Source organism: Eufriesea mexicana, unplaced genomic scaffold (assembly GCF_001483705.2).
Source record: "Eufriesea mexicana isolate 0111107269 unplaced genomic scaffold, ASM148370v2 scaffold265, whole genome shotgun sequence".
NCBI lineage: Eukaryota > Metazoa > Arthropoda > Insecta > Hymenoptera > Apidae > Eufriesea > Eufriesea mexicana.
The window spans coordinates 1,701,636-1,719,389 of NW_016908444.1; the positions used below are offsets into that span (position 1 = coordinate 1,701,636).

Sequence of the window (17,754 nt, forward strand, 5' to 3'; positions counted from 1 at the left end):
ACTTAGTTGTAAAAGGGATTAATGATATAAAAAATATTTTTTTCATTTATCTAAATGTATTGATTTTTATTATTTACATAATAAATATTTTCAGTATTATGCAATATTTCATTTTTTTTACAAATCTTTGTTCCTCTTTCTATAAAAAGATGATGATCATTAGGAAAACAATAATTATTATACTAAGTATGATACCAAGTTTAATTTTTCTCTAAAAAAATATATTTTCATTAAATGTTGCTATTATTTTGTTACATATATAACTATCACTTTTAGTATAAATACCTTTCTATGTCTTTGATTCCTTTGTTTTGCTTTATGAAGGTCAATACGACCAGTATCAACATTATCTGCTGTTCTTCCAGCAAAATATTCCACACTGTTTAATTGTTCTCCCTATTAAGGCAAAGTATACAAATTTTTATGTCTACATATTTAAAGCTTATCAACTTATCAATTTATTTTATTTACACTCACTTGTCTTTCAATAAGAAATCCCATTTCTGTAAACATATCTCTAACTTCTGCAATTGATTTTTCAATTTTTATTATATCATTATGCCTACTTTGAATATCTGATAATTGTTGCCTTGCAATTCTACTATCTTCTAAAATCTGTTTATCAAAAAATTTATTTAAATTTGATAAAAATTGATAGTATAAAAAAATAAGTTTAATCCTTACATTGTCAACAAATAAATTGTTTTCTTGAGCATTAAGTAATTTTTCCAATTCTTCATGTGTAATATGTTCTTTGACTAAAAAATGAGTAAAAGTAACATAATGATATTTAAATAAGAATAGTAAAATTTCCCTGACAAAACATACTTAACATTTTTTGTTGATGCAAGAGTAAACGACATTTTTCGTGATATCTTAACATAGATATGTTGTACTCTTCCATAATTTCAGAAAATAATCTTAACATCGTTGCATATTGTAGTGCTTTAATTCGTATATGTATAGGTCCTTCTCTGACACTAGTTAAAGATAAATCATCAATTGGTGCAATTTCCTTTCCGATTTCTAAAAAATATATAAAAAAATTATTAACAAATTACAAAAAATAAAATAAAATTCAATATAAACTTCATTAATTGATAGATAATCAAATTTATTTTAGTTTTGTATAATTCAATATTTGTAAAACACCACGTGACTTAATAACTTTCATAAAATATTTTTGCGCGCGTAAATAATAGGTATTCGTGATTAAAGTATTTTTTGATTAATATAATGTGATTGTGTAGTACTTTTAATTATTTACTTAGCATTGAACATTTTATAAAATATGAAGTTTGCATAAAACATTCCCAATTTTACATATGTATTGTACATAAAATTATGTAGGATGTTGCAATATTTTACGCTGCACTTTTCAATGAATCTAATTGGTCAGTCGATTTCCCGCTTTCGAATGGACGCCAAAATCTCTCATACAATCCTTTACAGCTTATACGAAATGTTTTGTGATAAACCATCAGTAAAGTTTGCTGTTGGTTTATACCGTAATGGAATACTAAATTCTGTATCGATATGTATCCAGAAAATGATAACCTGAAGCCATAATTCTTCTTTATCAAATGATAAGTTAAGGTTATGTTTACGTTTGTAAGATAGTTAAAGAAATGTGATAATAATTGTAGTTTCATTTAAAATGATCTAAACTGAATACAATTATCACCATGGAATCCTTAAAAATATTCGATAATTTTAAATTCAGTGATTTGAACGAAGACTGGATTCAATCTGTGTGGGATGGAGAATTTATGATTTATAATGAACCACCTGATGAGTACCTCATGTTTTTAGAGAGTGAAGACATGAGATTACTTTTACACGAATCTTATATTGTTGTAAAAGCTTGGCTAGAAGAAAATAGAGATCAGAATAATACTGAAAATTATAATTCTGAAATATCTTGGAACACATTAATCACTATGGATGTAAAGGTGCGTGCTTTATTAGCTGTATTGGGTTATATAATAAAAGGTGGTCATAGTAAGGATGCTGATGAAGAGATAAGGCAATCATGTCTATATGCAATTAATTTATATTTTGTGCTTCTGGCTATTCCTGGTAGCAATGCATTTAATATATTTCATTCAAATTTGTATCAACGAGCCATAGAGACTCTTAATATAGTCTCTGAGCAGTTACAGCCTCCTATTAAGAAACGCAACAGAACAATGAATTTAGATGATCTAAATATTACAGATGAATTAGTGAATGAAATCATTATTCTCTCACCCAATGAAAAAGAAGTTCTTATAAAAAATTTAAATATTATTATTTGCAGCTTTATTATGATGATAAGATCATTCTGGTTTAAAGATCATATACAATCATTGGACATTACTGTTCATGGATTAGTTGAGGTCACAAAAATAGATGATGATTGCATAGCTTCTCAATATTTTAATAAGCAAATAGGTACTTTGGATGTTTCATTGACACAAAATGCTTATGTAGCTTTGAAAGAATTATGTGATAGTAAACATGGACCTGTTGAAGTAACTATAACATTCATAGCAAAATATATATTACCACGTTTGCTATGTAATCATATGGAAGCACAAGTAAAAGTTATTGCAAATATACGTGAACACACTATAAATTTTTTAAAAAATTTATTGCATACATATGAGAAGGAAGCCAAAACTGCAATTTTAACATTAATACAACACATAATGCTAACATGTCCAGATAGACTTGAAGCTAGACAGAGACAAGCTAGTGTGTTATTAAAGCTTCTTGGAATATGTAAACAGAATATTGTAATGGAAGCTTTTAAGGATTTAATATTATTGTCACATCATTCAAAGATAGCTTTTAGATTATTTGCTCAAGAAATAATTGGAAAATTATTACTTGAAGCCTTTTTAATAAATTGTTATGTAACTGATAGTTTGAAAGCTAAGATACAAAGAACATTTTTTGCAATTGTATTGAGTAGATGCATGGATTGTTCAAGCATGGTAAGAGGAAAAGCTATGGCAATAATTGCTGAATTTACAGAATCAGACAGTGAAACAGATAAAGAAATGTTTCAAATTATATTTGAAGAACTTGAGTCAAATAAACAATTTCTTCCATTTCATGATATAAAGAATTCTTTATCTACAGACATTGACTTACTACCAGGATCAAATGTCCTATTATCTATGTTAACAGAAAGAATAGAAGACGAAAGAGCAATGGTACGACGAAGTACATTGCAAATCTTGAGAAATTTAATTTTAATGTTTCCATTTCTAATACATGAAGTTACATCTATAATTAGTTTTAGATGTAGAGATCCAGCATTAACGGTACGTCGATTTGCTGTACAAGTTCTATCTCAACTTTTGCAACAATTTCCAGACAACCCTGACCTTCTAAATGAATGGGTACAAATTGTTATACCACAAATATTTGACATTGAAATTAAAGTACAAGAAAAAGTGCTAGAATATTTACAAGAATTATTATTAAATAGAATACAAAACGTTTCTGTGAGTATTGATAATATTGCAAATAATTTACCATGGAAAATTTTAAATGTTATAACTAATATGAAAATGAGAAAACATTTATCAAAAGCTTGTAGTCTGTGGGTAAAAAATGGTGTCATAACGAATTTTGTGATGAAAAATATACAGTCTCATATTGGGACAAATAATAACATAGAAGCTTGGGTTTTGCTAGTAGCATTGGCTGAAAATACCAATTTACCAAATATGAACAAATATTTCCTAAATTATCAAGAAATTTTTGCAGAAAATAATTTTTACACAAGTTTGGTTTTACAAGTCTTAAAATATTCTTGGAAGTCTTTAGATTGTGAAGTTTTAAAAGATCTTCATATTTATCTATACAAATGTCTACAACAATTTAAGATTAATTTTGGGTTAATTAGCATTTGTTTGGATATTGTACACAATATAATGCACTACTTGAATCCTGACAAAAATAATATGTTGGAATCAAATATGATAAATTTGATAAAAATTTCAGAGATAGAAATTGCAAAAATTTTTAGGAGTGAAAATGAAGCTATAGAAGCAACACCCAATTATTTAAAAGCTATGTTTACATTAGGACATGCAACAATGTTTTGTACTTACAAAATTTCGCCATTGACATTAAGAATTTTGCAAGGAGTGTTATTAGAATGGGAAGCACTGCCAGAAATAATAAAGGAGATAGAAGAATTACAGCCCTCTGCAGTTGTTATACTTGGGCAGCAAGCATTGAGAGATCGTGAAATTGCAAAAGAAGTAGTGCCAATATTTGGTAGATTAATGAGGCAAGAAATAAATTTGCATTCGATTGTTCAAATTGCAGTAAAAATAAATGCTGCAAAAGCTTTAGCTGATATTTGTGTTAGGTTTACTGCTTTGGTTGAACCATATTTGCCAGATATGTGTGTAAGTATGAAAAATTCAACACCACAAGTACGAGAGGCTATTATGGTAATATTCATTCAACTTCTTTTGGAAGATTACATAAAAGTTAAAGGTCCTTTCTTCTTTCATATATTAACAATGTTATCAGATTCGGATAGTATGATACGTGAATTAACTATTTTTCTTATAGAAGAACGACTTTTAACAAAGAATAAATCTTTAATATCACAGCAATTTCTACAGAGCATATATCATTATAATAATTACCAATCTCAACATAAAGTTTATCATCACAAGATGCGTGAAAAAGAAAAGAAAGTTTTAACGCTTCCTAGGAAAGCAAATGAAGAGAAGCGAAGAGCAATTTATGATTTTATGTTGGATCATTTAGATCCTCCAGGAAAAATAAAATTACTTGTAAAAATAACTAGTCAGATACTCGGTGGAGCTTGCGTCGCTTCGATCGATGTTAAAAAAGAAGAAGGATCATGCGTTTTAAAGGATGCATTGTATATAATTAGTAACGACCGTTTACGTCCGTCATCTTTTAACAGACATAATGATGATGATCAACAAGAGGGCGAAGAATATACAGCTCAAATAATTAGCCCAAATTCTAATGCATTGAGCATTATTGTAGAAGGAGTACGAAAACATGGTTTGGAAGTTCTGTTACCAATGTTAATAAAACTTAGAGTAAAGTTATCTACTCTGAAGTCACCATTAGAAAATTATGTAAAAAGGGTTCTAATTAAAACATATTCTGAATATAACAAGGATCAACTATTAAACATATTAAGTGAATATCCTAAATTGGAGAAAGAAATAGAGCAGTTTAAAAAGTATGTACTAATTTATTTAATATTGTATATTACTGATTATCTACTAATTGTAACATATTTCAGACAAGTAGAAGATATTACATTTAGTGATGAGAATTCTGCTGAAGAAGAAAATTCACCATCAGGAATGAACAATCACAGTGCATCTAACAAAAATTTAAATCTATCTACACGTAAATTACACCCTAAAGTCGTATTACGACGTCTTTCAGTTTCTCAATTATCAAATTGTAGAAATACACCGGTAAATTCTCTTTCATCAACTAGTATTTTAGATGGTTGGAATACTCCAACATGTTCAACTCCAATGTTATATTCACCTTCTCAACCTGGGCCTAGTACAAGTTCACCTATGTCATTCAAAGGTTTCGATTCTAATGGTACTGTTGGTCATGCTTCAAAAGTTAGAAGACTTTCTAGTTTTTTTCAAAATGAAAATGAATTAATTAGTTCTCATTATGAAATGAGAGAAAGAAATATTTCCCAAATTCGAGATGATAGTGAGTCTGATTAGGATAAGTAAGACAAGTTATTTTTGGTTTTCCATTTTTATTTATGGTGCACTATGTAGAAATGTAAGAAAAATTATACCTACCTCTCAATTTTCGTTGAATACGAAATGACGTTTGTGAAATAGTATATGTTCGACTTTCCAATTCTTTTTGTATATCTAAAACATGTAAATTATTCATTACTAAGTAGCCACAACATTTGGTACTTTGTTCTTACCTTTATTAGTGTATGATAAAACATTATTATGTAAATCCTTTACAATAGCGACATTTTCAGCAATAAGTTGGATTAAATCTCGAACTTCTTCAACCTATATTAATATTATTTGTATATCTATCTATTGCCAATGCAAAAGTCTGTGATATTTAAATGGTGACTTAAATATTTATATATGTATATGTACGTACTTCATTTAATACTTCCTTCAGTTTTTTATTTTGAGACATTTGAATGTGTACATCTTGTAAAAATCCTTTACCAAATGTAGTGCTACTATTTTGACACTAAAAAGAAGTAGAAGGAAATATCATATTGCACAATTTTTCAACAAAAAATTACTAATTAAAAATAATATTTAAAAAACCGAAAAGAAAATGCACTGAGTTAAAAAAAACAACTGTTAATTATTTTTCAATGTTTACTATGGTAGGTTTTATTGCTATATATAACATTTCACATGTAATTCTATACAATTTAACGTCATAATGTAAGTAATAATGTTTAAATTTGATTTTATTGAATGATTAGATACTAACAGCACGTAACTCTGGCATTCGATCGCGGACCATGATAACTATTGCTTAAGAATCAGCGTATAACTGATAATTCCGTAAATCCAGCACATACAATATGTTTTTTATCTATCTTATCAGTGCAGCAGCGATAATTGATAAAATTCATCATGACGTTGGCCTACTACTTATAATTGATTGCCTTCATGTTACAAAAATCATTCAAATATGTTTGTGAGTAGTCTTCTTTCTTGAACAGTTTAACTCGCTACACGACTACACTACATTACTTAGAAGATGCTTTGCATCTGAAATGAAATAGGAAATAGGCACTTAACATCTGGATTACAAGGACATCTTTGACATGAATTGTAAATCTTTGACTTGTTCTTTCATACATATTTTTTCTGTTATAATAGTAATATTTCTTTTCATTTGAAACTACAACGTTTCCTTTTTTGCATGAAAAATATTTTTGTTGAAATTAAAAAAAATTGCTTTATTTAGTAATATAACAATACAATTACAATTTTTTATTCAAAAATATATTTCGGGTAAACATTTCATATTTTTATTACAATACGGTTATATTTTAATTTGGTAATAAAAAGTACAACTAGAAAATAAGCAAAGCAGAAATTCTGTGATATGAAATGAAAAAAAATATATTCAATATTTATACATGATCATTTCAGCATACAATTATAGAGAAAAGTTAGTTATTACGAAAGTATTTTTTATATCAATCAGAATTTCCATATTAAATGTTATGTCCTTGTTTTTTTCAATCAATTTGTTATAAATAAGTATGACACTTTGGGAAAACAGTAAATGTATTTATTATTTTATAAAGTAACATCAAACAAGCAATTATAAATATATTTTAATATATCTAAATAAAACATCTTAATATCACCATAGAGAATAGTTTAAGAACATAAAATATATTTTTTCTTTCTCTTTATGTGCGTACCACCTTAACACTAATATAACATACAGATAAATCAACAAGAAGAAATAGATATAATACTAAAAAATTATTAAATTTTACTCTTTTCTCCAAGGAAAATCAATCAGTCTTATAGAACCCTCAATTAGAACAAAACAATATTCGAAGGTACATACATATTACGTTTAAGTAATCACGAGTTCTATTATAAAAACAACTCTATGAGATGTATGTCATCTACATCAAAAGAGTATTTTAAAAGTTTCGACGTTGTATATTTACAACAAAAGAATGCGTTAAAATATATTTGACCTAGTTTTAGATACTATAGGATGTGCTTTGTATCTATCTCTAAATATATGTACACACTGAAAATAACAAGTAATTTTAAGGAAATGACGGATTTCAAACCACAGTCTTGTGATTACAATATAGATTAACATCCCTTTTACCTTTCTTGTTTAACGCGAAGCGAAAGACGATAAGGATGTATTCACTTGATCATTTCATATATAAACTGTCTAAAGTATGTTCAATTTGTAACATGTATATATATTACATTCTCTTTAGAAATACTGATCTCTTTCACTGGTCTATACTCTTTTCTCCTTATGCTTTTATCTTAATTTCTATTTTATCGAGTTGAAGATAAACGGAAATTTTGCTAAGATGTTCCTGTTCGTGCTCTAACTTTATCCTTCAGATAATTGGCCACCTGTGTTTGCGAGTGCCTAATAGCTAATTGGAGGGGCGTAATGCCTTCTTGGTTCACAAGTAAAGGATCTGCTCCCGCACCTACCAGTTGTCTAGTAACGGTCATTTGTCCTGTTAATGCTGCTGCATGCAGTGCACTTTCACCATTCTGAAATAATAATCTTTCGTGTAATTTCAAATTAACTATAAGAGACAAGGCACTTTAAATGCTATTATGTTTGCCAGTATATAATACAAAATTAATTCTTTATAAATATATCTTTTAAAATTTTATGTAAATTATTTCTGTTAATTTTTGTAGATATTAGTTATCAACAAAGATTTTAATGATTTTTATTGGTTGTAAAATTACTTTTGATTTTTTCCAAATCTTCAATTCCCAGTTTAAGAGGTACTTCTACTTACTGGAAGAATACCGAGGGATGGACGATACTTAAGTAGTTCACCTACAACAGCGGTGTGGCCCTTGTGTGCTGCCTTGAACAACGGGGTCGCACCATCCTACAAAAGAAAACACTCTAGACCGACCATTCTTTTTGAAAAGTCGATTCCAGCTTCCTCTCTTTGTTCGATCATTCTCGACTTACGTGTCTGGTGGCATCGACCTTCGCACCAGCTTTCAAAAGCCTCCTCACGACGTGATCATGTCCCATTTGCGCTCCTATCCATAAAGGCGTGGCACCATCGGTTCTTGCCGCGTCTGTTTTTGCCCCGTGCTCCAGAAGAACCTCTAAGATACGCACGTGGCCATTTTGAGCGGCGATGAATAATGCTGTGGCACCATCCTACAAAGTCCCAATACGTTGTTACCTTCCTTTTATTCAGAGATTACTAACGAGACGCTAACTATAATTCTCCAAGATTAAGTAAACAACCTCTTCTATCGTAAATCTTAAACCAAACTATCTCACCTTCATGTAAGCGTTTGGATTGGCGCCTCTTTCGATCAAACCTTCCACAACATCTAGGTGACCGCACTGGCACGCAACGAAAAGTGGGGTACCGCCGTCCTGCAATCCCAACCAGAAATTGTCGATCGTTTCCATTTCACCTGACTACACGATACTTTTTACTTCGTTCCAACTTACTATGCTGCAAGAATCAACGATGGCACCGTGCTCTAATAGAAGGCTGGCGATGTCCATGTAGCCACCTTGAGCGGCGAAAAACAACGCCGTGGTGCCCGTCTAAAAATAAAAAGTAATAAAGTGTTGAAGATTTTAGTGGAACACCAAGGCAATTGTACCAAGTGCCAGAAAGCTTTTCGGATTTTATGGCACAAAAAAAAGGCGAGTTACTATGTCGAGAAACTATTTTATTACCTCTGTAGACACATATGTAGCGTATAATAAAGTGCAAGAGTGTTGATATTAAGTGTTATAACGTAATCGATATTACATAGAAGTTTGTTTTACCGTAGTTAGGAATGAAAAATCGAGTATAGAACGATGAAGGAGAAAAATATAAAATACGTAATATCCATAGGACGGAGTATAAATCTTCCTTGTATTCGGAACGTTTGGAAGGTAACGGTTAAAAGCAGAGCACCGATCACCAAAAATGTACATTAGTATTGATTATCAGAGAATGAAGAGAAAGCTGAAAATAGAGACTATTAAAGAAACAATGAAACGCCTCTACACTTTCGAAAAGTGGTAATAATACCTACACGAATGGATATTAATACTTTCCCAAAAAAAAAGAAATTTTAAGCAATCTACTGTAGGAACAAGAACAAAAAAATTTCCATCGATTATTTGAAATGTCAAATGTGAATACATATCGCCGAATAATTAGTAACATTCGCCATTTAAATGTCACATTCTCCACGAGTTCCGCATACACATGACTTTAATAGGCCATGAATTTTACATTTTATTATCCTAGAGTTGTCAGATATGCCTTTTCACTCGTGTAACATTCAGATCGAATTTGCTACTACGATCAACAGACAGAGTTCCTTTTGTGATGATAATACCTGCAGATAATTGACAGTGAGAGCGACATCCTGTCGCCTTTGCTGCGGAACGGTACCTATTATAATATGCCAGAGATGTCCTTCTTGCGCCTGTGAAGGATTGACACCTTATCGTTTACTTAGTGCACCGGATAGAATTGACGTACCATCAACTGAACTCTATTCTTATCACGATAGAACATTCCTACTATAGAGACGCAAAATTAACAGTTTACAATGGTACAAAAAGAATAAATGTGAACATAAAATATCACTAATTAAATATTTTTCGACAAAGGTATGATTCGTTGAACACTAAGTAAATTGTAAAAACGAAGAAAAGGTAAATATCAAAATAATCGCGGATCTCAATGTTCCAAATGACTCTTTTCGGGGTCAGATTCATTGGAAGCTACAGCGAGCCAAATTCCGAATAACTGAGTAAAAAGAGAGCGATTTCGAATCGAATATCTATCCATCGGTAAAGGAGAGAAAGTACTGGTGTGTGTCTCGAATATCCACGAAAGGAACAACGTGTCCAGACCGATGCAAACTGAACCTGTTCAAGTGCCAGCTATGCATGCACTTTCACTAACGTTGTTCCGTTGATTCGGAGCATCAATAATCGACGTCGAAAAATCAATCTCAATCGATTTATCGTTCGAATTGAATCTTTTCCTTTTTATTACTCGTGGTCCCGCTCAGAAACTACCAGACCGTTCTCCAAGGTGCACACGTTCCATGGAGATCCAATGTTTCCTCAACCATATCAAACCGGGAGACATAATACCTATACATTACAAACCGCAGAAATTCTATAACGACGATCAACCTGTCTATCTAGTCATGGTAACAGTTCGCCATCGTGGTCGAGAATTTTTCCCACTCAGCCTGCATTCTATCATGCATGCGCTATGGCCGAGAATTGGATCTTGACAATTGTACGACTAAAGACGTTTCTTTCGAACGCTTAGTAACAACGCTACGATTACGCTAATCGACAAATACCTGGAAATTTAGAAAGATAAAAATATCGACAATCCTATTCCTCCATATTTATTTCGCGTACATTAACTTTCGGCGAGAAACAAATCGAGCGCATACTTTGACGGCAATCGATGATTTGCAAGAAATGCACTCATCAAAAAGCCACCTGGTGTCAATTTTGTGAAACACAAACCCGCGAATGCGAGTACAAATCTTGCGATGCAAGACGCGAGTACAAAGTGGGACAACATAAAAGGTCAAAGTTATTTTCGATACCAGTTCCCACCCCCCACCCATAGTTTAATTAATTTGTTGGATCGCAGGTAAATATGGTAATTAAAGGTAAACGATGCAGGCTACCCGCGACGCGTATTGTACTCTGGCCCCTGATAGATGGTGATACCAATTAATGCGCGACGTTTAAAACGAAGAGGATGCTTGGACGGATGGCGGACATCGTCGATTTATAATGAACTTGTTACTTCCTGCGTGCAATCTGCTTTCCAACGCACGCTATTTTAACGCTTGCCATGTTTATGCGATACAACACGCTTTCGCGTGCTACGAGCATACTCGTTTATTTGAAATTCTTATGAAGCGCCGGTGAAGTTTGGAAAATTTCCGCCAGACCGGCACTCGAGAATCCTGAAATGTTTCATCTTTCGCAATGTCGAATACATTTCTTTTTTACCGAAGTTATTTTTCCACGATTCCGCATAAAAACGAATTCCAAAGAATTGCGAACTTTTCGTTTTTTTTTTTTTCGCAGATATTTGCCAGTCGCGTATACGATGAAAATAAAACGTTACAAATTTATTACTTCTGCGAACTCGTGAGTCAACCTATAGATATTTGGAGCAATATAAACAAGATAAGATTTCGATAAATCAGCCATGTTAGATACCGGCTCTTTTAGGGAACACTCTTGAATTTATTAAAAAAAAAATGATCACTTTTCACGAGAAAGAAACTAATTAAAAAATCAAGTTGTAGCGAGAATTTCAATTTAAAAAGAATTATATATTTTCATATATAATTGTGAAATGAATAAATAAACGTGACTAGTCCATCCCTTGGAAACAGAAACATTGCCAAAGGATTGCAACGAGAAGTCCACGAAATTCGATACTTAAGTAACAAGATATTGCTCCAAGTACCGGTAGCCAATGAAAAGATTTGTTTGAACCGGTCGAAAGTCTGTTTCTTGAACGAGGCCAAACTTAAGGGATCAGTGTGTCACGAACGCCCACGCACGATTTTCAAGCTGATACTGGCAATTTGTGCACAAGCCGCGTTTAGACGGTTTGCGCTCCACGTGAGCCGTTCTAGGCGACCAGTCGCATATTACGGCAGACGTCGCTGCTGAAATGCATTAGAAACACGCGAATCCGTGTATACCACGGTGCAACCTAACGTGCTTCGCTTCAGCAACCTTGAATGTGCTTATATACAAATACACGCAGAGGTACGTATTTTATGCGCCAACACCAAGGGTATTTACGAGGCGAAATATTCGTTCGTTGTATTCAGGTCGCGCTTTTTAGAAACTATAGAACGAGCGTGACTAATTGACCGACGTTAATGAATTCGCGTTTGGGCTTTCGACGCAACCGGCTTCTTTTGTTACAGATTCCAGCATTCACTTTTGCTGGTTCTTTCTTTATTTTATCTTTCGTAGATTCATAATAATCTAATTAATTTTAAAGGCTACCTATTTAATGTAAAAAGAAAAAGAAAAAAACAGCAGTTGCAGACAGAATATCATATAATTTAATTGAAAATTATATTTGAAACGGCTATCTATTTACCAGCGTATTTATTACGCTACTGTTCACTTCGAGATGCATCAGCGCTATTAAAAAGAATATTCTTCATGAATCATGGTGCTTAATTAAAAAATCATAAATAATCATTTTCTAATATGGAAAACGAAATAGTCACGCTGCTTGTTCGATTTGAGAGAAGAATACGTTCTATTCTCTTGTTATGAATTAGAAACTCGCCTATCGGCCAAATAATCGAACGACTCGCGATCGCTGACTCGTAGAAATAAGCAGAACGACTAATTGAGCGCCTCTCTCGCATTTACATTAGAACATCTACCTTTCCTCTATTGACTCTCTCCTCTCTCAATAATTAAGATCGATTAAGAATTCATTTGGGTCGCCGATATAGCGCTGGAAATCGCCCCATTTCGATGTCAACGGCGCCAGTGCTAATTTCAAAGGCGCCTACGAAGCACGGAACTCTAGTCACAGTCAATAAAAATAATTCTGGAAATCGAACTGCGACGATTGTGTAATCGGTTGACGCGCGTTTAGCTGATTTAACGTGCGTTTGCGTAATTCGTTCTCGAGAACATCGTCACTTGATCTCAAATACCAGAAAGGACTTCTTCGATCTGTTTTTCCTCCTTTCGAGGCTGCTACGTCTCGACTCATTTGCACATCGTTATTCTACATCTAAAAAAAGGAAGGATCATGGGTATCATTTAAGTCTCAAGGAATGTAGTACAAGGAAAAAGATTATAAAATTATTGCAACGACGTTCAGTTACTCGCTTAAAAATATCGATAACTTAATTAATGAATCACGTGCCAGGTACTCCCTTAATTGAAAGCTAACGGACATACCATGGCCGAAAACCGCGACAGGGTTCTGTATTTCGTTGGATTTGCATACAATGCCGGGTTCCCTGATGGCACCGAGACTACTATACGTGGGCTCAGCGATAAATCGTCGCGAACCACTTAAAAAAGGCCACTCGACCGCTTCCTGGTGCCTCGTGTTACAAGCGACAAACTTTTTACGTCGCACAGACTTTCCAAGCCCTTTATAACTAGACCAAGAGACATGTCCTCCATTTTCAAAAAAGTAGAGACTGCAGAAAAACCGCTCGCAGCCTTTCAACATGAGATCATTATCATCGGATACGAATAGGATATTAGTATCGCCATACGATAGAGATTATCGAGATAAACGTGGAAAAATAGCTAATAACTTCGAGAAGAATTAGTTTATATTCGAATATAATGCAAAAGTCTTACGATATATCGCGACAACGATTATATTTATAAGAAACGAAGATAATCGTCGAGCCTTAGGTTTCAATAATGAAAATATTTCTGAAAATATTTTAACTAAAATAATTCCTCGGTTGGTAAGAAAGTCAAGGGTGGATAAAAATGTGCTCCTGAGATTTCAGAAGGGAGGAAAAAATTAGCTAAAACTATAACTTTCGGTCGTCGCAAAGAGCATTTCCGTTCAGTGGGTAACGGGGTTGCCAGGACGCGCGCGTTCAGCGGGTTTCATTCATTCTTAGGAGTTCATTCATGGGCTGGTTACGTGTACTCTGGACTTACCAGCCGTCTGGCATTAGGATCCGCCCCTTGTTGCAGCAATTCGGTGACTGCTTCAATGTGGCCTCCGGCGGCGGCCAATATCAAAGGAGTCGTTCCATCCTAAAAACAAATAAGATGGTCAGTAATCTGCCAGTAACGTTGATTATAAATCGAAGAAATATTAATCATTTTCTTTAATTTCCGTGAAATTCGTATTAAGTAGTTTGAATGAACTCTATTTGAATGTTGAATTCATATGCGCGTGACCGCGCACGCCTCAATATGATCTCCATAATGAGCACTCCCCTGAATTGCTTTCTAATTGATTTAAGCGGGGCAAATTTCACGATTACTCCTACAAACCAGTATTAGTAAGCAGATTATGTATCATAAATCTATCATATAACTCCTCCGATTTCGTATACTCAGCATTTGAAATTCTTCTCATTTTAAGAACTTCTCTTACTTCTTTTACTGCGTTGTCGAATCTCACGTCGTTACATCGACAATTTGCAATAATAATGAAGCGATGGTTAGTAAGGTTCTCCAATTGGCGCAACAACCAATCAAAAAAACCAGTCCTTAATGACGCGATTAACTCGACCGATCGTCTGCAAATTAGCAAAGGAAGATGAGTCGAGATATCCCGAAAACGGTCGAACGATTCGCCATGACATTTAAAAGAAGGTTAACGTTAATTGCCTGTCTCTTGATCAAATTCCAAATTCCTCCAAATATAGTGCCATCCATTTTGATCGTGTGCCAAAGTGAAACGAATATCCGTGCGTGATCTAATAAACCACTTTTGAAATACGAAATAAGGTTATTTGAACTATTCGCTCTTCTAATGCGTCTCGCCGCTTGTATAGTGAACCAATTGACTCAACGGTAGATCGTCGCTTGGTAACCGAATCCCTATGGTCTATAGACGTTCGTGCGACGCGTCGATGAATACGAACAGTTTTCCTAATCTACCTTATCTTTACAGTCAACATGGACGCGTCCAGAATCTAGCAGAACTCGAAGACGCTTTGCATCTCCACGTGCCGCCGCCAGATGTAATTCCACGTCCCAAGGCGATTCTTTCTAAAAACAGGGAAAGAAAAAAAGAATACTTTAAAACAAAACAATTTTATTTTATATAATATCAGGTTATCTTTGTGATCTTTTTTCCAGATTTTGTTCCAATTCCTTTACCTAACTGTTTTGACCAATCACGAAAATTTATTGCGATCTCTATCAACTACGATTATAATATATAACAGTCGATAACCTATAGTTATAATTATATATTGATTAAGTAATTATAATTAGGACAGATATATAGATAAGTTAAACAAATTCGGAATTTAAATTGGATTTTACAAAATTACGTAGTGTTTCACAATTTCTCTGCTTTTCGCGTGAAATTCGAACTTTTCAATATTTTTAGAACACATGCACAATTTTCGAACGTTGGTCCCAGTGAGAAGACGTTATTAACGGAACTAACTGAAATTAAATACTTATCCGTCGCACACGTTACGAAATCACGAAATGCATGAAATCATAATTAAAATGTAAATCGACGATCGTGTAGATATAGTCAATAAATTTTATAAAAACCAGTCTGCGTATATTTTACTTAAATCTCGATGCAGTGTCCAAAAAATCTGCCACCTGTGTTTCTTCTACATGTGACGCATAAATCATGCAAGCTTATCGAAATGCAATGTTACGTTGTTTTCTTCTTAAAACCTATGTTTTTAGGTCATCTCACGTTGAGCATAACAATCGATGCATACAAAATTTTTATGCGATCTTAATCGATTGCAATGAACGTAAGTACTTAGAATTGCCTTGTTCGCGTGTATATTATTTACGATATTCAAAGATAAATACGATAATTGTTATATAATCATGCGTATAATGAAGAGGACAAGGTGTTTGCAACTTGTTATAGTGTCGAGAAATGACATCAGTTCTCCGTAAATTTCTTCTGATCTCATCTAATTTTATGTTTCTAAGTGTATATGTGCCACGTAAAAGATCTCGATTAAAGTTGTTTCTTGTTAATTGCTATGCGCATATTTTTACGATAAATGAATATGTAAGTAGTAACGATTAGAAAATAAATTACGTTTGGTACACTGTTTTTTTTAATAACGCATAATTTTGTGCTTGATTAAACATATTTGAAACATGGGTATTATTATCGAATGTAAATACAATTAAATTTCAAAATTAGTTAGTCAATTGTTTCTTTAAAATTATTTCTTCGCATATGAAAAAATATTATCATAGAAAATATTAATAAAATTTAATAAAATTTAATAAAATTTAAAAAATTACGATAAAATGATATTTTATATTTATTTTTAACTCCATCCTAAAATGTGGCATGCAATGTTTCATTCAAAACATACCGAAATAGAAAATTGCATATAGTGAATCATATAACGAAATTTTAACAGAGAAAAGCTCACCTTCATAGACATGTTTGACGAGCACGTGCAGCAGGAACTTGCGCGATTAACGTTTTGTTGTTGTTACAAGAAAAAGGATAAGTGCACTTAACATTAATGTTGTAATTGCATCGTAGTGCATCTAGCATACTTTCGGTTACATATCGTGTGTCAAATTTAATTGTAATATGTATATAATAAACAATACATGTTTTAACATTGGACACACTATTGTATCACAGACTGTTTAAACGCGCAAGAGAATATTAACACACCTCTCCGTGTTTACGAAATTCGAAGGCACATCGTAAGAGCATCATGATTTACCGGATGACTTCAAGTCACCGAATGCCCGATGGAACTGTGTGACAGTGATATAGACAAGGAATGTTTCTTTCAATGTCCGTTTGGCGGTGTTACCTGTCATACACAATTTCTTGTTTCTCATTTTTATATTTAATTCGATATATGTACCTATATATATGTAGCATATATACATATATATATATATAACATAGACATATATATATATATATATATATATCATAATCAACTTTTAATTACTATTCTAATATATATGTACATACATATAGATATATACATACGTAGATATATATACATATGTATCTACGTATGTATATATATATCTATATACATATGTGTATATAGATATATATATAAATATAAATGTTACTATATATAAATATTATTCTTATTTATTTTATAAGAAAGTATAATATGCCGTTTATATATCGTTTTGTTGCATTCATTATATATAATTAATTGCTATATTTATTACTTCCAAACATTACATTTATATTCATAAATATTGAAAAATAAAAGTTTATTGATATCAGTATATAAAAATTTATTTAAATCTATAGGAATA

The 17,754-nt window shown here is 32.4% G+C and overlaps 2 protein-coding genes across 2 annotated transcripts; one reads left to right on the forward strand and one right to left on the reverse strand.

Annotated features, from left to right (window-relative positions):
* Window positions 1-139: 139 nt before the first annotated feature.
* Window positions 140-17,200, reverse strand: LOC108555788 (ankyrin-3). The gene is made up of 16 exons (XM_017911609.1): window positions 16,887-17,200; window positions 15,397-15,507; window positions 14,443-14,541; window positions 9,226-9,324; window positions 9,049-9,147; window positions 8,725-8,922; window positions 8,543-8,638; window positions 8,115-8,285; window positions 6,151-6,246; window positions 5,960-6,053; window positions 5,826-5,900; window positions 829-1,026; window positions 685-758; window positions 478-615; window positions 286-396; window positions 140-211 (listed from the first exon to the last, which is right to left on the reverse strand). The coding sequence occupies exons 1-16, from the start codon at window positions 16,896-16,898 to the stop codon at window positions 140-142; spliced, it is 1,743 nt and encodes a 580-aa protein (XP_017767098.1). The 5' UTR covers window positions 16,899-17,200.
* Window positions 1,686-5,744, forward strand: LOC108555786 (condensin-2 complex subunit D3). The gene is made up of 2 exons (XM_017911608.1): window positions 1,686-5,230; window positions 5,294-5,744. Exons 1-2 carry the CDS (start codon window positions 1,686-1,688, stop codon window positions 5,742-5,744), a joined length of 3,996 nt encoding a protein of 1,331 aa, XP_017767097.1.
* Window positions 17,201-17,754: the final 554 nt, after the last annotated feature.

Coding starts and splice junctions, on each gene's coding strand:
- LOC108555786 (XM_017911608.1), top strand. CDS start 1,686: ATGGAATCCTTAAAAATATTCGATAATTTTAAATTCAGTGATTTGAAC. Junction 5,231..5,293: donor GAAATAGAGCAGTTTAAAAA/GTATGTACTAAT, acceptor AACATATTTCAG/ACAAGTAGAAGATATTACAT.
- LOC108555788 (XM_017911609.1), bottom strand. Junction 14,542..15,396: donor ATGTTGACTGTAAAGATAAG/GTAGATTAGGAA, acceptor ATTTGTTTTTAG/GATGGAACGACTCCTTTGAT. Junction 397..477: donor GATTTCTTATTGAAAGACAA/GTGAGTGTAAAT, acceptor TTGCCTTAATAG/GGAGAACAATTAAACAGTGT.